The sequence below is a fragment of the Bufo bufo genome, chromosome 2 (genome assembly GCF_905171765.1).
Source record: "Bufo bufo chromosome 2, aBufBuf1.1, whole genome shotgun sequence".
NCBI lineage: Eukaryota > Metazoa > Chordata > Amphibia > Anura > Bufonidae > Bufo > Bufo bufo.
Genome location: NC_053390.1, coordinates 330,769,500 through 330,794,079, shown reverse-complemented (window position 1 = coordinate 330,794,079; position 24,580 = coordinate 330,769,500). Strand labels below are relative to the sequence as shown.

At 43.1% G+C, this 24,580-nt stretch overlaps 1 protein-coding gene across 1 annotated transcript in view; it reads right to left on the bottom strand.

Annotated features, from left to right (window-relative positions):
- The window catches only part of KIF27 (kinesin family member 27), a 52,222-nt gene extending 27,859 nt beyond the window's left edge, over positions 1-24,363 (bottom strand). Inside the window, exons 1-9 of the mRNA XM_040417030.1 lie at positions 24,250-24,363; positions 19,889-20,249; positions 18,414-18,614; positions 14,804-15,753; positions 12,956-13,099; positions 11,667-11,867; positions 10,325-10,515; positions 5,880-5,980; positions 5,634-5,789 (exon numbers count right to left, since the gene is read on the bottom strand). Of these exons, the coding sequence (XP_040272964.1) occupies positions 5,634-5,789; positions 5,880-5,980; positions 10,325-10,515; positions 11,667-11,867; positions 12,956-13,099; positions 14,804-15,753; positions 18,414-18,614; positions 19,889-20,186 (2,242 nt within the window). The 5' untranslated portion in view covers positions 20,187-20,249; positions 24,250-24,363. The remainder of the gene's footprint in view (positions 1-5,633; positions 5,790-5,879; positions 5,981-10,324; positions 10,516-11,666; positions 11,868-12,955; positions 13,100-14,803; positions 15,754-18,413; positions 18,615-19,888; positions 20,250-24,249) is intronic.
- Between the last annotated feature and the right edge of the window lie 217 nt (positions 24,364-24,580).

The window sequence follows — 24,580 nt, the reverse complement described above, 5'->3', positions numbered from 1 at the left end:
GTAAGCTGTGGAATAAAGACTGCTTTGTAAGCAGGTACATTACCCTCCTTGCGGCTGTTGGTGAGCTGGTCAGCGGTTCCTGTCTGGGCGGCGGTATCCACGTGTGCCGTTCCTGCTCGCTGTCTGCTCAGGCCGTTGGTTGCTGCTGGGTGTCGTCAATTTCCCACTGATGAAGGAGCAGTACGCTCTGAAACGCGTATGGGGCATTGAGTAAGCCTATCACATCTAGCTAGCAACAACCAGAAGGATCATACAACTATAGATCAGCTCCGGAGCTATGTATCTGTTTCCCCCCTAAAGAAGCTGCAACGTTTGTATTTCCCGCCACTAGCCTCCACGTGGCAAGCTGTAACAGCACTGAGCGGGAGATCCTAGGAACGCAGAAGACGTCACCGGAAGTGACGACACCCAGCAGCAACCAACGGCCTGAGCAGACAGCGAGCGGGAACGGCACACGTGGATACCGCCGCCCAGACAGGAACCGCTGACCAGCTCACAGCCGCAAGGAGGGTAATGTACCTGCTTACAAAGCAGTCTTTATTCCACAGCTTACCAATACTGGATCTGTGAACAACAACTAAAAACAAAATCGGATTTGTTTGTCTCCACCCCATAACTCTGGGATCTATAATCAAAACCTCTATAGAAAGGTATCCACCTTTCAGCTTACATCAGGTTACCCCATCTCTCTACCAGAGTATATGCTATGAAACTGGACCTTCCTTTTTCCTAACAGGCTCACAAGACTGTCTCTCATCCTCCTATACCAGGAGTACTTTTCTTTTCCAGCAGGATTTTACACAATTGACAATATATTGTACCAGGATACTATTGGTCTTTACAATATAAGATCAGACTTTTTTCCAACAGGCCTATAGGACTGTCTTTTTTCCAGCAGGATTGCATTTGAATTGACATTTATTATCTATTATTTATTTATTTATTATTTATCATTCAACCATCTTCATATTTTTATTATCTTTTTTATCTCTATATTGATATGACTACCATGTACTTTTTATATTGAATATTTTCACATGTGTTTGATATACAGACATTTTACTATATTATATTTGATATTTTTTCTATCAGTTATTCCATATTAAATAGTATTACTTTTCCATACACCTCAATTGCTTTGAGTGCCATCCCTCTACTTTTACTTATACTCCCTCACCACAAGCATTGGGTACGCTCTGTTTGGATTGAGCACCATACTCCATCCTCTTGTCAATAGAGAGCCGCCTCACTTTTATACTTTAGTCTTTTTACATATACCCATGCTGGGTGAGAGAAATATCTCGGCCAAAGACAACTTTTCCCATTTTTTTATACAAAGTTGGCATCTGACCGAGATATTTATCTCACCCAGCATGGGTATATGTAAAATGACACCCCACACATTGCCCAACTTCTCCTGAGTACGGCAATACCACATGTGTGACACTTTTTTGCAGCCTAGTTGGGCAAAGGGGCCCAAATTCCAAAGAGCACCTTTAGGATTTCACAGGGCATTTTTTACACATTTTGATTTCAAACTACTTCTCACGCATTAGGGGCCCTAAAATGCCAGGGCAGTATAACTACCCCACAAGTGACCCCATTTTGGAAAGAAGACACCCCAAGGTATTTCGTGATGGGCATAGTGAGTTCATGGAAGTTTTTATTTTTTGTCACAAGTTAGTGGAATATGAGACTTTGTAAGGAAAATAAATAAATAAATAATAATCATCATTTTCCGCTAACTTGTGACAAAAAATAAAAAGTTCTATGAACTCACTATGCCCATCAGCAAATACCTTAGGCTGTCTACTTTCCGAAATGGGGTCATTTGTGGGGTTTTTCTACTGTCTGGCCATTGTAGAACCTCAGGAAACATGACAGGTGCTCAGAAAGTCAGAGCTGCTTCAAAAAGCGGAAATTCACATTTTTGTACCATAGTTTGTAAACGCTATAACTTTTACCCAAACCATTTTTTTTTTACCCAAACATTTTTTTTTTATCAAAGACATGTAGAACAATAAATTTAGAGAAAAATTTATATATAGATGTTGTTTTTTTAAAAAAAAATTACAACTGAAAGTGAAAAATGTCATTTTTTTGCAAAAATTTCGGTCAATTTCGATTAATAACAAAAAAAGTTAAAATGTCAGCAGCAATGAAATACCACCAAATGAAAGCTCTATTAGTGAGAAGAAAAGGAGGTAAAATTAATTTGGGTGGTAAGTTGTATGACCGAGCAATAAACGGTGAAAGTAGTGTAGTGCAGAAGTGTAAAAAGTGGTCTGGTCATTAAGGGTGTTTAAGCTAGGGTAGCTGAGGTGGTTAAGAACAGCTCAGGCAAGATGGCCGCCCACATAATAATGTTCAGGAGACAGAATAAGAATAAAAAAAATCTTCAATCAGAAAATAAAAAAAAGGAGATGTGTTACTATTTGGTTTTAACTGCCAGATAAAAATCTCGGTGACACATTCCCTTTAAAGCACAGTTCATGACAAGTTTTAGTATTCTTTCCCTTCTAGAAGTCCTAAGAAGAACTAAAGTGGTTGGTAAGACATGTGCAGTCATTTTATGCTCTCTGTGACATCTGAACGGAAATCAAGCGCATGACACTTTAAATGATCAGTGTTCTAGTCATTGTGGAAAACGGAGAAGTGATGAAGCTATCTTGAATGCCTTTGATGTAAGTATTTAGGTGACCATCTGGATGGAAGAGTGACGTCTTCATTTATCTACAAGAAGCACCTACAATTACATTATTATAAATGTGAGAGCTCAAGGGTTCTTATGAGGAATGGCATCACTGAAGGACTTCCACTCGAATGTGTGCAGAGGTTAAACTAGTTATGTTTAAGGAAAAGCTTTAGAGGCCTTCAGTTACCGAGAATATTCATTGCACACCTGGAACAGAGCCAGACACGTAGCAGCAAAATTATTAGTGGTTTATGCCAGTGGATTTTCCTCATCAAAATCTACTAACCCTTAGATGACCGCCGCGGTACATGTACAGCAGAAGTAGTCTGTTTAAATAAGGAGCCAGCTAATAAGAGGTCACCGTAGCCGCTGGGTTTCTGCAGTTTTAAACCGCAGAGGCCTGGGGCCAATGTCTACACTTCTGGGCCTTGACTGACTCTCCCTAGTGATCGGTGAAACTGTTCATTTCCTGCGACAGCCCCGGTCCTCCTGAATGATCCAAAGCTGCCAGACCTATGTTCCTGTGGAGATGGTGCCTAGGCTCTTTTGGAGGCGGGTACTATGCAAAGTAGCATAGTAAATGCCTCCAAAAGAGCCTATGGCATCGCTATACACCGCCCATCTGTGCAGATGACGTCACTGGCTCACTGCTAGGCAGAAGCCTCCGCCTAGCATAGTGTTGTGAAGCCCGGTACGCCACTGACTCACAACAAATCCCAGTTCGTGCTGCGATGCAGTCATGCAAAGGGGAGCAAAGAAATACAGACTAAAGGTGGTCAGTCAGGAGAAGACAGGAGTGTCTCCCTGATTACTGCTCAATAAACAATATCAATAAACTAGAGGGGGCAGTAACTACTAAAATATCACTTTTATTAAATAATAGGAGTAAAACAACGGCCCCTACAGACAAACAACAAGTAAGACAAATACATACACAGACTGGTACATAGATAAAGACCAGTAAATTAAGATATTGGTAAGGTGTTAGTGGTGGACTGGACCATAGATGGCAGGCCGAGCACGGCTATGTCAGATGAAATTGGCAAGCCCTAGTAACTCCCTGCTTGGCCTGGTCCGCCCTATAACAAGTATCCTCGGGACGGGGTCCAAAAAGCCCCGCAAGGGGTGGCCCAGACAGGATCTCTTTACCTATATAGATGACCCTAGGGAGGCCCTCACACATAAGGAAGAGAAAATCCGTCCGGAGGAGCAAAAAACACACAAATTTACCAAAATAAGCGTAACCCCACCACAGAAATTATCCACTGGAGGGGATAAAGTGAGAGGAATACTCAAGAGTCCCGACGCGTTTCTTCAAAAAGAGTATGCCCCAGGATTCATCAGGGGACACGGGGCAGTACTACAGTCAGGTTACGGCTGAGTTTTTGTATGGCAGCGGTCAGGCGTATGGCTCTAATTCCACCAGCAGGCTATGACCCAGGGTGGTGGTGTCCGCAGTGGTGGGGTGACCCAGGGTGGTGGTGTCCGGTCACCCCACCACTGCGGACACCACCACCCTGGGTCACAGCCTGCTGGTGGAATTAGAGCCATACGCCTGACCGCTGCCATACAAAAGCTCAGCCGTAACCTGACTGTAGTACTGCCCCGTGTCCCCTGATGAATCCTGGGGCATACTCTTTTTGAAGAAATGCGTCGGGACACTTGAGTATTCCTCTCACTTTATCCCCTCCAGTGGATAATTTCTGTGGTGGGGTTACGCTTATTTTGGTAAATTTTTGTGTTTTTTGCTCCTCCGGACGGGTTTTCTCTTCCTTATGTGTGAGGGCCTCACTAGGGTCATCTATATAGGTAAAGAGATCCTGTCTGGGCCACCCCTTGCGGGGCTTTTTGGACCCCGTCCCGAGGATACTTGTTATAGGGCGGACCAGGCCAAGCAGGGAGTTACTAGGGCTTGCCAATTTCATCTGACATAGCCGTGCTCGGCCTGCCATCTATGGTCCAGTCCACCACTAACACCTTACCAATATCTTAATTTACTGGTCTTTATCTATGTACCAGTCTGTGTATGTATTTGTCTTACTTGTTGTTTGTCTGTAGGGGCCGTTGTTTTACTCCTATTATTTAATAAAAGTGATATTTTAGTAGTTACTGCCCCCTCTAGTTTATTGAGCAAAGAAATACTCTGATGGTCCTCTCATACATACTAAGTGAATACAGAAGAGGTGATATCCAGGTTCAGCCCTGAACCCAGACAACCCCTTTAAGGGGTCACTGAGTTTTCCTAAGGTTAGGGCTATACGATGACACTGGTCTTGCAACTGCTGCAGTGATCCCATTCATTTCTATGGGATTATTGCTGCTCAGCGATCCTGGGAGCGAGCAGTGATGCCTTGTAGCCCTAGGTCAAAGCTAAAGACATATCAGACATTTTGATCAGAAGGCGTATGAGACCAAATACCCCCACTAATCGGCAGAATGAGGAGAGAGAATAAGAGGAAGCAAGATGGACTCAATTAAAAGCCTATGGGTGCTGCTGGTCTCAGCATTTAGACTGATCAAAACCCAACCCCACCGATCAAAACCTTTGATATGTCCCTACAACATATCAAAGATTTTTAGAAAACTCAGTGAAGCTTTAATGATACCATGCAGTAAATACCTCCTATGAGCTGCTATTGGCTTGTATTACACTACTTTCTCTACTCGCAGCTAGAAAAACTGTGGAAAATAGGGAGTCAGAAAGGAGACACAGAATCCGTCCAACAGCATCCTCGTGCATGGATATCAGGACAGATCTTTAAATGTTGCCGTCATATGCTCCTCTTCCTTTCTATTAAAGCTTCTGCACCCAATATCCCCCTATCTGAAGGAGGACGTTAATTTTTGGGTTATATCATTTTATATGATTTAATTCAGTATTTTAATGTAAAAAGCTGTTTAATTATAAGCATGCTTAAATGAGGACCATGGCCCTTACTTGTCTTTGCTAGATCCTTTATGAGCTCTTTTTTCATATTAATGTTTAAGGTCAGCTCCCTCAACTTCTGTCTTGCCTCAGCTAGCCGAAGTTCTGTGGTCTTTAGCTTCTTTAGATTAAGACTTTGGCTTTCTTGAACAGCTTCCATGGCAGTTTCTGGAACATAAGCAGCAATAAGAGTTGGTGTACATGTTCCTCAGAAATACTTTGGATTGTACTTATGATATAAAATCAATGGGACGTTACCAGACACATCCTCCCTGTCGGTAGATGATTGTTTTGCGCCATTATTCAAAGCTCCAGCGTCCGGTACATGCCTACGTGTCCATGTCCGATTGATGGAACGTCTACGGGAAAATTACTCAACTTCATTTATGTAAACACAAACATTTCATTGGTGAGACATTTTGCGACAAAATTCTCTGGAGAGTGATTAACGCTGGAATATTCCAGGCAAACCGGATACACTGTGTCATGTCTAGTGCATGGCATTGGACACACCAGGGTTACAGCACAGTTTATCATAATTGCCTGCAAAGTTCCTATAAGACTTGATGATGGGTAGGGCCAACGGCCGGTAGTGGGCAGCATCGAACAAGAACATTAAAGGCCATGGATACCTATGGACAGTTTTTTATGAATGCATTCTACTTATTTTGGGCTAAATTTTTTTTTATCAATTAGTCCTTTATTAAAAAATCATCAACAGATTTCACTGCATCTGCAAACTGTTGCTTCTCCTCAGTGAATCTGTTAAGCTGTCTTGACAGCTTGGCCTAAAGCCCTTATCTTTATTTTCCTTACAGCTCACAAATACCCATTTAAAAAGGGATTCTGTCAGCTGGTTTTAGCCTATAGAGTTGTGTACATGTGCTGCTAGAAAGTCCGCAATTTACATTTTCCGTAGCTAGGACTGCTTTTATTTAGTCAAAAACAATTATATATATGCAAATGAGGCTAGTAAGGAGTCCAAGGGGCTGTTACCAACTCCTCATTTGCATATATATTTTAAAAAAATCTGACTAAATAAAAGCAGTCATAGCTACGGAAAATGTAGATTGTGGATGTGCTAGTGGCGATCTAGCAGCACATGTACACCTCTCTATATGCTAAAACTAGCTGACAGAATCCCTTTAAGCTAAATTCTTATCAACCCGATAAGAATTCAGCTTAAATGAGTGCTTATGTAAAGTCAGGGAACTAGAAATATAAGTTACAGATCAAACTATGAGAGCAGCTCTGAGCAGGAACTGTCTGCAGATGAACTGAAAGTGAAAGCTGTAGAGGAAAAGCTGTTGAAAATATTAATAAAGAGCAACTGGAAAAATTATTTTAGCTCAAAATTAGTAGAATGCAATAATACAAGAAATGCCACCGACAGTGTCCATCTCCTTTAAGGCTAGGTTCGCACATTGCAGTAGTGTGCTGCGTGGCCAAAAACCGGGCAACAAAACTGCACGTATTTTATAGCAATGCTATTGGCTATGCCGTTTTTACATGTGAACCGTTATAAAATGCGCTTCACAAGCAAAAACTGCTGGCCAAAAACCACATCTCAAAAAACACTGCAAACAATTTGCAATGAACTATGTACGGTATTACCTCACAGTTTTTGACCAAGACCAATATCTCAATGTATGAACCCAGCCTAAAATAAGAAGCTTCATGCCATCAACTTCTCATAAAAAGATTACATGCAGCTTTTTCTCCAGTACAGTAGGTAACCAGGGGCGGACTGGGAACTTGAAGTGGCCCTGGAAAAAAAAAAAAATACTAAAAGTGGCCCTGTTTTGTAGTCGCATCCAAATTGATGGAAGGCAGGGCCAGCAATACCATATTGCGGCACATTATACCACCAATACCACAGTCCATCATAAAATACATCCCCAAAAACTTCCACTGGGGGCCGTGAGGAGAGCCCAGGCGGCCCCCTGGGAAATTTCCCTGTAAGATCTGTGGCCAATTCGCCCCTGTAGGTAACAAGTCTTCGAGGGCCAATTAATTCATAAACGCTCTTTAAAAAAGCTTGGGAGTGTGAAGGCAGGTGAGTGACCACTAGATTCTGGAGATTGGATATTAAACCATTTGGTCACTTTGAACTGGAGTAATATATTGGAGTAATATACTTTTATGGCTTTTATCTTTTTCACCAGCACCTGATTTTGGCTCACAATCACTTATGGCAATCACTGACCAAACACTGTGTGAAATAGACTGCTACCCTCCCATCTGCAGGTTCCTCAGCTCCCTGCAATCCCTTGGAGAGTCAGACTTCAGAGGAGGCTTTTGGCAGACATCTGGGGTGGCAACCCAGTTGGAAGTCATAGCTTCTGCTAAAGTTGGCCAACCTTGCTCGACCCTTGCTGGGCCTTCTGGTTTGGAATTGGGTTATGAGGGTCCTTTTCTTACTGAGAGGGCTTGCAACAGAACACAACCTTGTACATGCTACACTTTTCTTTCACTTGGTTGAAGAAAGTCACAATCTCAGGCTTTTAAATAAAAAAAATAAAAAAAAGGGGGAAGGAAAGGGGGGGGGGGGGGAACGAAACATAGCATTTATTGTATATTGGAAGTGCCTGACTCTGAAAGCTTCTAACAGCACTTGCTTTTCAATTGGAACATAAAAATGATCATTGCTCACTAAAAGCCCAGAGCTCTGTACCCTCGGTACGTAAAAGGCTTGCATTTGGACAACTGGGTAAATTGAAGGGAATAAGAAAATGACCCAGTACTTTAATCAACTTTTATATTAAAAAACTTTTAGAATTTGTGACTTATTATATTTTTTTTCCCCACACATCACTATATTTTAAGAAACTGTAAAATACTGCATTTTTTTCACTGGGCACTAACCCTAATCATAGACGCCATTTCCTGGACTGTACAGATTATTTTCAGCAGTCATCTCTTTATCATCACAGGCAGGGTTAAACGACAAATAGATATCACCTCTGTAGAGCTAAAAGTATTCATCATTCACAATAAGTGATGATCACAGCTTATCTAAACCCCTCCCTGCACAATGACCTCTGCAGAGGTCACAAAGCATGTCTAGAAAACTGTCCTGTGTCTATGGCTGCTAGAGATGACCGAATCCAAGTTTCCTCGCGCTTCGTGGTAACGAATCACATTTTTTTCCTAAAATGGCTGCTGCACGTGTGAGGACATGGAGCAAGGAACTCTGGGAAGGCAGGATCACCCATAATGCCATGCATGCAGCCAATCAGCAGCCAGCCAGCCATGTGATGTCACAGCCCTATAAATAGCCTCAGCCATCTTGGATTCAGACATTTTCCAGTGTACTTAGTGCAGGGGAAAAAGTCAGCTGGTACTAGGGACAGTGATAGAAAAGACTTCATTGTGCTAAAAAAACAATTTACAAGTGCAGGGAAAGGATAGGGAGGAATCATTCCACAGCATTTATGTAGAACAGGGTTCGGTAGGGGAGTTTACAGCCTGGGTAATAGGAACAATCCTATTACACCTTGCTGCTGTCTGGGGATCCAAATTACCATTATACAGCGCTGTAATTCCAGCAAACCATTCTTGTTATTGGGGTGTAAGTGCTGTTTGATACAGCCATTAACAGGGTTTATTACAAGGAAATATTTCTACATCTTATTTGCCCTTGTGCGGTGCAGTTATATGTTCTAAAGCCTTTTTGGCTTGTATTAGTGGGGAAAAAGGGCTTATTAGCTGTTGTGTGGTGAAGTGTGAAAATTACAGCCCTTTTTGTCGTGTATTAGTGGCAAAAGTGTGCAGTGATTATAAGAGCGATGCCTGTCATCTGCATGTCATACTCACTCACAGTATTATTTCACTACCACAGCAGACTCCCTATGCGTGTTACTGCAAGGCACAGTGTTCTACACCACTATACAGGCTCTCTGCAGCCAGGAAATAGCCGTTTTTTAACGCGATTCGCTGCTAATAAATTCGGATCGAACCAAATTTTGTTCGAAAAATTCGTCGAACCGGCCGAAACAAATTTTTGAAAAGTTCGCTCATCTCTAGTGGCTGCTGTAAAGAATCTATCTAAATGATGTTAGCAACTGATCAAGCAAGATGGCCGCCTCTATAATCATGTACAGAAAAAAAATCTACACTCAGAGGACAAAAACAGATTAGAATAAAAGCATAAAATAATGGAATAAAAACTATTGTTAAAATCTTATCTACTGTGCTGATATTGCATTATGCTGCAGATTTTCTATGCGCAAATCTGCACAGGAAGATCTGGAATCTTTCCTGACATGACGGTTTTAGTAGCTACTTGCATTCCCCGTGACTTAACAATTGTAGATCATCATTTCTAATATCTCTGTGTTGTGTCATTCCTCTTTTATTCCTCCTAGAAGTTTATGAATGTATTGCCAACAGTCTTCAATAGGTCCAAGTGGGTGTTTTCAGTTGAGTGTGTGTCTCTGCCGTCTGGCAGTGATGATTGGATAGTGTCAGACTGTGCAAGGACACACTGCTAGCACCCAGTACACCCTTTATTGCAGACTGTTAGCAAGTCATTCAAAAACTTTTAGTAGGAATAACAGAGGACTGGCACAACATAGAGTTATAAGAATGTAGAGAATGAAACAGACATGTCAGGAGAGCTTAAAGGTCATCTTTACAGAATGTTACATTTCATTACTGTCATTCAAATGTGATAAAATTAGAATTTTGAGTCAGTTCATCACCTAAATGAAGATTTGGGAGAATTATTCTTAATGTTTCTATCTTGCTTCTCTAACTCCTCATCACTGCAGTCCGAAAACTTTTCATGTAAAACTTCGTCTTGTTCTTCAATTAAATCTAAAAGCATCTGGCTACGCGTCCTAAAGCCAGCTACCACTCGTTCCAGGGAGTATGAAGGAGGACTGGTGCGCACCTAGGATGGAAGAAAAGGTATTGGTTCAGCTTGGTGTTCTCCAGGAATTATTTTAAATGGCCACCAGCAACCTGCCCTAGAATGTGAGAAGGACTGGTTCCTTCCACTTGCCTAGGGTAAGGTGACAGGGACTCACTGCACAGTACACTGCTTTACAATAGATGGTTATAATGTGATCCTGCCTACGATATGCCATCATGGCTGAGCAGCCTGACAGGAAAACTCATCAATATGTAGCATATACAAATGCCAGGGTGTAGTGTGTAGCGAGGCCCTGTCCCCTCACCATCTCCCAAGGCAGCTCTGCAAGTAGTGCCAACCAGTCCTGCTCACCTTCTAGGACGGGTTACTGGCGGCCAATTCAAATCATTCCTGGAGACCCCCTTTAATTGCTAGCATACTGTGCTTTTATAGCATGACATTACTGTATGCATCCAACACAAAAATCAGCCATTGTCTCCAAATGTTACAGTGAACACATCAGGGAAATTCTACTGTTTGTGGTAAAGCTCTCAAGAATGTTCGACGTTTCGCATCGACAACCGCGTTGGAGGCTCCATCACGTTTGACGCATGTAGAGCTATATTTATTGGCAAAACAATGGACACCTTTGGTGGGACATGACCCAGTTATAAGTCAATGTGGTTAGTTGGGCGTCTGTTGTGTGATGGATCCGGCACTACAATATGGTTTCTATTATAAATGGAAACCATGTGAGATGTGAACAGAGTCTTACTGGTTCTTATCTATAGGTGTTGACTGTATACAGTTCTAGATTCAAGCTAAAAAGCCCAAAGGCTAGAAGGATGCGTCTACAAGCCCTTTCAGATCACACAGATCTCCCAATACCCAATGACCCCCCCTTGCTTCCTTGATCAGTAGATGAGAAACCATTCTATCTTTTATTAGGGACTATCCATAACATTCCTGGAAAATCTGTTTTCATCTGTATGACTGAATTAAGAACTGGGGCTTACCATTCCCCTTGTCAAGGATGCTCATCTCTACACAGTCTGGTACTGTCAGCACTAATTTTGGTCCCTGCTGTTATTTACTCATACATTTCTAGCAGGAGTATGTTGGGAGATCCTCTTTAACACCATAACCACACAGGAATATGACTGAACGTATGTGTATGTGGTTCTCCTCACCTTCCTTGGTTCCGACTGGTTACTAGACTGCCTAAAGCTTGAAGACAGCCTCTGCAGTCGGTGGCTCAATGGAACGCTGTGAGGTCTCTTAGAAATTAATTCTTGCTCCTTTACCAGACCCCGCGGCGACTGCTCATTTAATTCTTCAACCTTGTACTTCAGCTCGTCAATAAAGATCTGTTGTTCCACAACCTTCTCTGTCTAAAAAGAAATGTAAAGGATATAAATGTCTGCATGGGACAACTTAAAGATGAATCAAGAAAAGGAGCCAAGAAACAGAGGGGCACATTTATTAAGACCGGCGTTTTAGACAAAGCGGGACGAAGTCGCAGATAACGGAGCAACTAACTGTTGGGCCGCTATCTGCACCTGAAACACACCTAATTTACATGTATTTTAGCATAGTAAATGACCCTCAGAGTGACTGGAAATGACTGTATATTAGAAGCACTCATGGTGTTATGTTACCCACATCCATTTTCCTTCCTTCATAACCAGGGGCTTCAAAAGAAAAAAGTTTGGTTATTTCAATCTTTTTTCGGTGATATATGGGGCTTTATTTTTATGTCAAAATGTTTCATAGTATTTTTTGTTTGTATTTTACATACCCAGGAAAATGTACTGTATTTTCCAAATTTTTCTTCAATGGCACAAAGTGACATTGTAATACTATTTTAAATTGTGTTCCCTTTCTATCACGATTGTTTAGGGCACATTTAGTTTACAGTCTCTGCAGCATGGGCTAGTGGCAGCATTTTTTTTTTTTGCCTTTATTTTATACATTGTGCCCCGAATAAAGTCATACAAGACAGTTGGGACGTATTTTAATAATACATTTTATTTTTATTGCTGACGTCCCCTGGACTGGAGCTGATAAATTACAGGTGTACTGACTGACTGTACTGCACTGCAGAGTTAATCTGGGTCTGCTAAGACCAGCAGCTCCTACAGTTACCTGACAACCAGCAATCACGTGATCGCTGGGATGGGAGCAGGAAGCATCATGGCTGCTTCCTGATCTGTACACACAGCACTAATTGAGTGATGGGGAAGGCAGGGACAATAATAAACAGGTTCTGCCTTCTCGATGGGGAGATACCGATAATTGGCAATCTCCGGATACAGGAGCAGGGGTCAGTTCTCAGTAGCAGCTGGTCTCTTCATAGAGAACTTCCTTGCAGAGGTAAATGCAGACCCACCAGACGTTTACCATCATACAGCAGTCTAGAAGTGGTTAACTGCAGCAGTTTTACTGAAAGATCATGTTCAAGAAGGTGCAAGTGCTGTACCTGTAGATTCTTGCTGTGCTCAGCCTCTTCTAAAGACTTCTGGTAATGCTGATTTTCTTGTAGCAAAGACTGAATGTTCTCTTGTAACTCCTTTAGCTCCATCTCCTTCTGGACAAAAACCTCTTCATCCGCTGCAAGAGCATCCTTGAATAAATTGTGCTTAAACAGTAAGCCAGCCATGCTTGTCCCATTATTCAAACATCACAAGAAATATCATTGCAAGAAAGTTACACGCAGTTTAAGCATAAGTTAATATTCTATGTTCATGGTACTACTTAAAGGGGTTGTCTGGATTCAGAGTTGAACCCGGACATATACCCGTTTTCACCCAGGCAGCCCCTCTGATATGAGCATCGGAGGATTTGCAAAGGAGAGCATTGGAGCATGAAATGCTCTAGTGCTCATCTCAGAGGGGCTGCCTGGGTGAAAAAGGGTATATGTCCGGGTTCAGCTCTGAACCTGGACAAGCTCTTTAAAGGCTATGTACACCTTTGGGGGCAATTATCTCTCTTTTCCGTCAGTTGGGGAGTTAACAGGCTCCTTATCTCTGCTCACTGACATTATAAACACCCATTATAGCTCAGTTCTTATCTTACTGATAAGAATGTAGCCTAAATAAGTGTTTAAGGCCTCTTAGTGATTTAGAGATAAGGGTTATTAGATGACCGGCAGAAAGTGAAAGTACCAGTCACACAGTTAGAAAAACAGTTAAACCTTTGCGAGAGAAGAGCTCAATATTTTAAATAAAGGCCAACTGAAAATATGATTTTAAAGGGAACCTGTCACTGGGATTTTGTGTATAGAGCTCAGGACATGGTTTGATAGATGGCCGCTAGCACATCCGCAATACCCAGTCCCCATAGCTGTGTGCAAAGGCAGAGCTATTTTGAGCTAAAAATCTTTTTTTCAATTTGTCTTTATTTAAAATATGGAATCTTTTTTTCTGTACATAGCTGAGATGCTCTAGTAGCGGCCTCTGGATTTTCTTTCTTTTCCATCATCTGGGTAGCAGACGTGCTCCTTATCTCTGCTCTCTGACATTATAAAAACTCATTATAGCTCAATTCTTAGGCTACTGTCACACTCGCTTTTGGTGCGGCTCCATCATGGATCTGGAAAGACGGATCCGTTCAGATAATACAACCGTCTGCATCCGTTCAGAACGGATCCGTTAGTATTATCTTTAACATAGCCAAGACGGATCCGTCTTGAACACCATTGAAAGTCAATGGAGGACGGATCCGTTTTCTATTGTGCCAGATTGTGTCAGTGAAAACGGTTCGTTTGGCTCAGTTTCGTCAGATGGACACCAAAATGCTGCAAGCAGCGTTTTGGTGTCCGCCTCCAAAGCGGAATGGAGACCGAACGGAGGCAAACTGATGCATTCTGAGCGGATCCTTACGTGTATCTTACTGAATGTGGCTTAAAGAAGTGTTTATGACCTCTCAGTAGTTTAGAGATAAGGTTTATTAGATGACCGGCACAAAGTAAAAGTAGCAGTCACACAGCTAGAAAAAAAGTTAACCCTTTGTGACAGAATTGCTCAATATTTTTCAATAAAGGCCAATTGGAAATATTATTTTTAGCCAAAAATAAGTAAAATACAATCATAAACAAAAATTGCCTCCGAAGGTGTACATAGCCTTTGAGCTGCTGGTCCATGTGAATGGAATAGCACAGGAAGTAGACCTTTTGCCCAAGCCCAGAGACCTGAAGCTCAGGTAAGGTAAGAAGGATAGTTCCCATAAGGGAGAGTCCATCTATAATTCACTCATTGTATTAGTTATCTTTTGTTGACTTATCATGACATGAAATGAAGGCATGATCATATGAAGTTGTACTCCATACCTGGCATTTCTTTAGCTCCCTTTTCAGCTGTAGTATGGTGATGTGATGTGGCTCCTCTCCCACGGAAACTGCACTGTCAGTTCCAGACACAGCCTTCACATCACTTCTTAGTTCCTCAGCCACAGCCAGCCAACCCTGAAGCCTATTCTTTAGAGATTTTGTAAGGCCAGTCATATCTTTAAGTTCATACAACAGCTCCAAAGCTTCTTCTGTACAATGTCGATGGTTAAAGCATTCCAGCTGATACTGTGCAAGCTGCTCTTCCAGAGCCCGCATTTTGTTCTTTTCTTGGCTCCAGTCTTGAGACACCTGGCTTGTCCGACTCACCCTACTGCTTTGCTGGTTGTGCAAAGCCTCGCGGAGTGCCTTTATTTCCAGCTCCATTTCATCAATTCTATCCCAGTCAGGGTTATAATTTACAATTGGCTTGTTTTTGATATTCCTGGCTCGGTTGGAGTATTTAAGAGAATTCAAAGATTCATCAAAGTCTGAAGTAGAAGGACTAATGCATGTAATCATGACTGTTTTGGCATTTCCACCTAAGGAATCTTTAAGAATACGAGTAATCTTAGAATCTCTGTAAGGAACATGTGCGCTTTTTCTCTTTGGATCAGCAAGTGCGCTTATTACATTCCCCAGAGCAAGCAAACCGCTGTTAATTTGGATGGACTCTTTAAATCTCTCTCCGGTGTTCCCAGTTTTGGTCACTCTTTCTGAGCCCGCCAAGTCTACAAAGTGAAATTTTGAAGAGATCATCTGGACAGACTTAATGGGTCCATTTTCCGTAGCGTCCCTTTGTTGCAATATACTTATGGTGAAGACTGCATGAGAGCGGCTGGAGCGCTCATTCATTTGAGTTGTGCTAGTGTGGCGGACTGCACTGCCAGCTTCTAGAAGACTCATAACCTCATCTGCACTTTCAACTTGGCATTCCTTGGCACCAACAATCACTGGAGAGACCAGGGCAAAACAATTGCATCACTTATAAAGAAATCATACACACGAATGAACAATTGCAAAGCAAAATATTTCATTTACATCAGGGAAACTTTACACCTATCAGAAATTTATGCCAAAAAAATTCTTAAAAACCTCAACTGAAAGCTGTAGTCTAGATTAAAAGGGTTTCCAGGACATAGGATAGGTCATCAATATGAGATCAGTTGGGATCCAATGTTCCAGATACTGATCAGCTGTTCAGGTTCCGGAAGTAAACAGCTAAAACACCACAGCTCCATACACTGTGTAGTGGCCATTCTGAGTACTGCAGCTCAGCTCCTGTTCACTTGAATAGGATCATAAGTCCTTGTCATGTGATGATCACACTGGTGGATAGCTCCACAGTTAGGACACTTTCAGTCCATGGTATATGTTTTACAGTATGCACATTATTTCATACAGAACAAAAAATATACTAACTTGTACTGGCGAAGGAGGCCAAAAGTATTCAAATCCCGTCAATCACTATGCATATTTTCCTAACATGGTAACACGCCTTCAATTGGCCACAGATCACTGGCTAAATTTGGTGTGAACTGCTGACAAATCTGGTGTCTATGGTGATCACACAAAATTAACATCAGATACTACTAAAAGAATCTAGATCTGCCAATCATCTGCAGCTCCATAACTCATGTCTATAAGCAGCCTGTGCCATGTCAAGCTGCTCCTTTAGGCTCTAAGGGTGGGTGGCCTCATTGTAGTAACTTACCCGATCCTGAAGAAGATCCCTTTCTCAACATAGAAAGGGGTTCATAGCTTCCAGCAGACATATCTAACAATTATATGTAGAAGCTTGCTGCTTATAATTCTTTGCTGGTTATTTTTTGGAGTTAAAGAAGCACTCTCATAATTTTTCATTCTCTGGTACATTAGAAAGGTACATGATATAAACTGTAGTGAAGGTAATCTTACCAGAGTCTGTATTTGTGAGTTATAACCTCCCTTCTGATCCTCAGCTGTGTCATGTGCCCAACACTGTTGACTTTTCAATTGACACAGCATCTTATGTGTGGGCAGAAAGTCAGTTTCTCCATGTATATATCAAGGGGAGAAAAATAGAACTGGATCGCACATCCACAATGCTATGCTTGGATCTAATTAAACTCGCTTCTCAGAGCAATATTAAAGTGTACAGCCCCCCATACTACATGCTGTACAAGAGGCATTAGTGTACGTTTTGATCAAAAGGCATAAGCCCACTCACCACGCCAGGGTCGCCTCTTTGAGTGGGACCTACTCTGACAAAAAGGCGCAGCTCACTGCGGTGACAAAGCGGCACTGCCCTAGTAGGCGGCAGGACCCAGGAGTCAAACAGCAACCCTGCTGTCCGACAATGCCACCCATGGCACTGGGTCCCACCAACCCACCAGCACAGCGCCACAAAAACAAAGTACTGCACCATGTGAAGAGTTCAAATCTGCTGACAGACGCCCTTTAAAGTGGTTCTCCGGGTCTTTAATATTGAAGACCTATCCTCAGGATAGGTCATCAATATCTGATCAGGGGTTCGACACCCGACACCCCTGTCAATCAGCTGTATGACGGGAAGGCGCACACTGTGCACGTGTGCCGTTTCCCTTCTGTCTTCCTGCTCACTGCTGCTATGTCTGTGGCGAGCAGGAAGAGAGAAGGGAGATGGCACGCGCGCACCTTCCCTCCATACAACTCATGGAGGTTGGCGGTCCCCCGCCGATCTCATTTTGTGGACCTATCCTGAGGATAGGTCATCAGTATTAAAAGCCTGGAGAACCCCTTTTACAACTACACTATGGTCCGCAGCTGTGTCATGTGACCGACAATGACTATCCCACTGACACAGCATCTTATGTGTGAACAGGAAGTCAGTTTCTCTTTTCATTCTTATGAGATGGACATTGAGGCTCTTATAGGAATACATAGACGGCACCCCCGTCGATGAGCTGTATGGAGGGAAGGTGCACGCAGTGTGCGCATGCCGTCTCCCTTCTCTCTTCCTGCTCGCCACAGACATAGCAGCAGTGAGCAGGAAGACAGACGGGAGACGGCACACGTGCACCGCTTGCGCCTTCCCTTCATACAGCTGATTGACAGGGGTGCCGGGTGTCGGACCCCCTGATCTGATATTGATGACCTATCCTGAGGATAGGTCATCAATAACAAAGACCCAGAGAACCACTTTAAAGGGCGTCTGTCAGCAGATTTGAACGTATGAAACTGGCTGTTACATGTGCCCTTGGTCCCATGTTCATATGTGCCCGCATTGCCGTTACACCTAGAGGCTCAGCTCTCTGCAACTGCCGCATCCTCTCTAGCCCTGTCAACCGAAGTGCAGAGGGCACGGCAGTTGCAGAGAGAGTAGAACCTCCAGGTGTAAAGGCAACACCCTTAATGCTCCTAGAGGCTCATTGGCATATATTAAAACTTCCTTTTTCTCAGTAATGTGCGCTCATATGAACACGTGACCAAAAAGTCAAGCCTTTAATTCACAAATATAGTCATCAGTAAAAAAAAATTGTGGGAGTGCTACTTTAACATTTTGGGGGCTTCTGAACTGATTACTACAAGGAAATATTATTGTATAATTGCTAACATCATGTACTGCATTTATAGTTGGTAACAGTGTCGGCACCTGTGTTCCCCTTCTCATCCTCCCGGATGTGTATATCTTTTACGTTTGTTTCCAGTTCCAGGAGGTCCCTCAGATCTTCCTTGTACACTTCTATGTAGGACACTTTGACAGTGAAGTCAATGTTGTGATTTTCAGAGATTGTCTGGAAAAGTTCCTGTATGGCACGTGGTATAATCCCCTTTTCTTCTTCAGCACATGAGGCTAGAAATACAATAAAACCCGTGTTACTTTCTGTAGGGCCGTCACACATAAAACATGCATGGATATAAAGCTTTTATAGGTTTCATTTACCAAGGCTAGGTGACAATACATCAGCAATGTCACTTATAACAAAACCCAACGTGACAAAGTATTTACAAAAATGACATACACAGCCCATCAGTCACTGCTGTGAAAGGCGTAGGTAGTAGTGTTGAGCGAACTTGTGTTTTAAGTTCGGCGTCTAAAGTTCGGGTTGTCGAAGAATCGCGTTATGGATTCCGCTACCACGGACCATAACAGAGTTTAGAATCCATAACGCGATTCTTCGATAACCCGAACTTTAGACGCCGAACTTAAAACACAAGTTCACTCAACACTAGTAGGGAGGACTACCCTCATGAATACAATGGGCTCATAATGCTATGTTCACACGGTGTACGGCTGAGCTGCTTCGAAAGGTGATGTAATAATATAATTGAATTGTCTAAACATTTACATATATATATATATATATATATATATATATATATATATATATAAGGAAAAAGAACAAAAGCATCATAAAAATTATACTTTTATCAGCTATATTTGTCACTTTCAGGTCATTTTTAAACTTGCTTTATGACGGCGCCCCTGTGCTCCGAAAGCTTGCAAATATAATTTTCCTGATTAGCCAATAAAAGGTATCACTTTTGACAAAAAAAGAGAGTATTGAGCATCACGTACATTTTTTTATATGCTGAAAGTGCAGAAGAGCTAATGGCAGACCAACTCTGTGACAGATGGCCCTAATATCACGTATCTTCACCAGAGAAGTGAAACAATACAGGCTGACACAAAAAGCCAAGGCCTCACTGACACCACAGGGCACACATGAAGGCCTAGGGCGACACCGTGAAACACGAAGCCTGGCATCACTTTTCAGTGTGGATGTACAAATAAAGCATTCGGCTCCAGCACTTTCAGCATCGAGCAGGTAATAAGAATGAAAGAGACTTACCACACTGTACAAAACCTGTGGCCATGTCTAAACATAAGCATGTGCCTTGCCTCTAAACGTGCCCCAAACATGGACAAAGTGGTCACAAAAGATCGGGCGCTTATACCTTGTGCCAGCATCGGCAGTATAAGCCACGGTGCACACACAAACATTTTGAAACATTGAGAAACACAGAGGAAATATAACCCGGACGGCACACAAGCTGTGAACACTTGGTTTCTGGCGTAGACAAGTCAACACTAACTGACCCAGACAACAATTCTTTTTAACATACCAACATGGCCTCCACCAATGGTATATGTCTTGCCAGACCCGGTCTGTCCATAGGCAAAAACAGTGGCATTGTACCCTTCAATTAAAGACACCAAAAGTGGTTCAATGCAGGAGCTGTAGACGTCATCTTGGGTGGAACTTTTCCCAAAGACATGGTCGAAGGTGAAGACTCTGTCCTTCCCAATGATGATCTGTTGGGTGTTCGGGACAGGTCTCACGCATACTTGATGATTATGAAGAATCTCTTTGGATGAGAGAGGACGGATTCTCACAGCCACCTTCACCGGGATTTCATCCATGGTGTTTACTGCAGAACTGTTTTCAGCGGGGCCAAATTCGTTCCTTACAATTTATGACATTGTCTGAAATAACAAGGAGAACAAACTGTGATAACCTTGGATGGGTTTTATACTTTGTAACAAAGAAATGTACTAAGACCTTCACAAGTAACTGTCTATGAAGTCTTTACTTACAAATGTTCTTTAATCCCTTTTATCAGGGGTGTCATTTAACCCCTTCCCAACATTGGACGTAACTGTATGAAATGACACTGCTTGTGTTATGTGTTGACCTATGTGATACAGTGAGCAGGGTCAAAGAGAACTCCAATCCTGGATATTTAACCCCTCAGATGGCACGCTCAATTGCACCTGCGGCATCTGGGCAGTTAGTAAGAGGGAAGGGGTTCATCTGCCCTGCGATCAGCACCCCCACAAAGCAAATTGCGGGGAGCCGAATGTTCGTCAAGTGAAGGCTCCCAATCCTGCCACTTTAATCTTCTACTAAGCTGTGCCTATGGCAGAGTTTAATAGAAAGATGTCACAATTACCAGAGACTGCAATGGTAAACTAATATAGTCTATGGTATAAGCTATGAAATGACTATGTTCTTGTCCACTAGGGCAGCTCCTCTTAAAGTATGAGGAGTGACTTACTGGTGAGAAGTAGCTTCAGTCAGCCTCCTGAATTAAATTGCTAAGCTATGCCCCCATTGCCTTACAGGTGCGGGTCCCACCGCTGGGACCTGCACCTATATCAAGAATGGAGCAGGGAAGGTGGTGGCTGGAGGACTTCGGTCCGGCCACCATCCAATCACTCTCCCCATAGAAGCAAATGGGAGCGCACCGCGCATGACCGGCCACCGCTCCCATTCACTTCTATGGGCCCGACAGAAATAGCTATTTTTAGCTGCCCTATAGAAATGAATGGAGGGCAGATGCGCAAGCGCGGTACACCCTCCACCACTTTTGGGGCTTTGTTCTCGATATAGGTGCGGGTTCCAGCTGTGGGACCTGCACCTATCAGACAATGGGATCATATCCTAGCAATATGCCCCCATTGTCTGAGATAAGACAACCCCTTTAACTGTATCGCCATCCTCAGGACGTCCACCGGCCACTGGGCCTGAAGCCTATGAAAGAATGTATTAACAACATCATGATTGCACCGTGACACGGGCACCTCAGGCCACAGGCTGGTGGCCTGCACTACATGGCAAATAGCAGCATGGTACAGGAGTCAAGTGAATATTTTTCTTTCCTATTATTGTCTCTACTTGGGCCACTTTGCAGGAGCATTCCATAGGAGGCACTATTACTACTGAAGTCACTCTGGTAGAGCATATTGCCATGTGTTTTTCTTTGTTACTACTGGAGGTGCTATAAGGGGCATTATTACTGGGGCCACTATTACTACTGAAGTCACTCTGGTAGAGCATATTGCCATGGGGTGTTTTTATTTGTTACTACTGGAGGTGCAATAGGGGCACTGTGACTTTAGGGGGACATTCAAGGGGAAATTTTTGTTACTACCTGGGACATGTTTTTTTTTGACTGGGGACACTCTTGGGGGGCTAATTATTTTGTTTTTACCACTGGGGGCTTTAATTCTTATAGAGCCACTCTGGGGGAGCATATTATTACTGGGCCCACTGAATGGAATTATTATTACTAGGGGCCCAAAAACTGTTGAGGACTGCATAGTACAATTATTTCGGTGATGCTGGGTGAGAATTACTACTGTCACAGGCACAATCAGCTTGACACAATTATATTTGGAAGACACTGTTTGTGGCACTATGACTGAGGAGTTGGGCACAGTTATTTTTGAGGGCACTGTGTGGCAATAATTATTGTGGCCGCTGGGGCTATCTCTGACAGCACCATGGCATAGACTGATTGAAGCGGCAGTGCACATGCTCATCTTCCATTCCATTCAAACTGAAGACTTGAGACCCCTGTACTTATGATTACTGGGGGCACCAACAGTTGGACCCTGTGGATAGGTGATTCACAGGTATTGTGAGATTCTAGATTGGTCTCATTCTATGGCCGTATTCTGATGGCGCTGATATGGCTCTGCATAGAAGCCTTATATTTAGAGCCAATAATGGGATCTCAAAGCAGAGAAACCTTTCTCATAGGATGCAGTCCCTGGTCTTGGCACTGAAAGCTAAAACATTCAGAATCCTAGTAGACAATATTGTCACTGATCATAGCTGCGTCCCAATGGAGCAAACCTAAAAAGCAACAAATGATGAAAAACACATAACCGGTAAGAATTCCCCATAGGTACAGACTTACAAATAATTATTTTAAAGGTTGTGCGTATTCCAGACCAGAGCCTGAGATCCCTGTACTGCATTAGAACAATGATTATATATTCTTATATGACATCTGGTGAAAGTAGAGCCAGACGGTCAGAACTGATGGCAGATGAGAAGGCCGAGGGTGATTATATATCAGCTGCCCCTGCTTCGGAGTGTCCTCTGTGGCACTGCAAGTCCCAGCTTAGCCAGATGGAGCACAGGCACTAATAGCAATGCTCTGTGAGAGCCTCACACATGGCACATATGTAGAAAGTTGTGGCTGTCACAAAATAAGTGCCATGGGGCACATTTATTAGGACCTGCATTTTAGCCGCCAGTATGAATAAAGTTCCATAGCTGGCAGTGGATCGCCGAAGTTATGAAGACCCAAAACAGGCATAGAAAGTGATGAATAAGGCTACTTTCACACTCGCATTTGGTGCGGATCCGTCATGGATCTGCACAGACGGATCCGTCCAGATAATACAACCGCATGCATCCATTCAGAACGGATCAGTTTGTATTATCTTTAACATAGCCAAGATGGATCCGTCTTGAACACCATTGAAAGTCAATGGGGGACGGATCTGTTTTCTATTGTGTCCTTCCCCATTGACTTACATTGTGTGCCAGGACGGATCAGTTTGGCTCAGTTTCATCAGACGGACACCAGAACATTGCAAGCAGCGTTTTGTTGTCCGCCTCTAGAGCGGAACGGAGACTGAACTGATGCATTCTGAGCGGATCCTTTTCCATTCAGAATGCATTAGGGCAAAACTGATCCGTTTTGGACCGCTTCTGAGAGCCCCGAACGGATCTCACAAACGGAAACCAAAACGCCAGTGTGAAAGTAGCCTAAGACGGACCTGCCGCCTTGTCTCCTTCCCCGACAGTTGCGCTGCCATCTGCATCTGAAATAATGCCCAATTTACGTATTTCAGAATAATAAATGAATCTAAGTCTTTCTTTCTTGCAAGCTAGTGATCTTGGAGTGCAGACAATCTTCAGCCTACAGATCACAGTCTATCAAGCCCTATCGTATAAAGGAACATATACACCTAACACCCCTGTGCTGACTTTTTTTTTTTGCAGACCCATAGAAATAAATAGGTCTGAGTGCAATCGACAAAACAAATCTGACAGATACAAAATATGGTGGTGTGCATGAGGCCCAATACACATGGGTCACTGGAGAGACCACGCTGCACGTGGGGGGCTGTGCGTGCTCATCTCTGAGGTGCTGCACTTTCCAATAGTTCTTCTTTACAAATGTGTCATGCATTTGGGAGCTAAATCAGTGAGAGGCCTGCAAAAGAGGCGGGGGCATTACCGTGGTGCCACGATTTTGAGGTATCCAAAAGAAATGGGTTTTTCCTGACACCCTACTACTATGTACTGACTAGACAGACGTATCTTGTGGCTCCCTGATCCTGTGAAATATATACTGTATACACATTCTGCCATGTCATCTGATTACAGGGATCTGGGGGGTGCTCCTCAGCATGCTGTTGCTTGAATACATGTGCTGCAATGGAAAAGTATTTATGGTCTGATCAGGGGCAAGAGATGCAGACCCCTACCGATGGGGCTTTGGTGTCAAATATATATATATATATATATATATATACACACACATACAGTCTTATACCATGATATAATACAGGCTGCAGCTGAGCGGACCTAATGGGCATGACAATACCACTAACATGCAGATCATAATCCGGTCATATTGGTTGTCGCATGTGTTCACACTGCAGATACAAGCCGCACACTTACCGCACCCGCTGTCATACATTCGTTGGTCAGCGCTGGCTATCAGGGCTGTTTTCCGTCTCTGCTGCTCTGTTTTCACTCGTTGTCTTGGAAACGAAGAAGAACGTTACGAACCGCCCGCTCCGCCGCCTGCCTACGGGTGCCTCAACTAATCAAAAGTAGAAGGGGGAATTCCTGCTCACAGCGCCCCTAGCGGCCAGGTTTGGGTGATGCAAGCAGAGGGACTTGAGCGGCGTCCAGGGAAATAAGCGCTTCTAACACGTGCTGCTGAGGCTGGGATCCATGTCTGCACCGTAAGCTACAAGGTCAACAGGGTGAACTGAGCTTTTCTGGC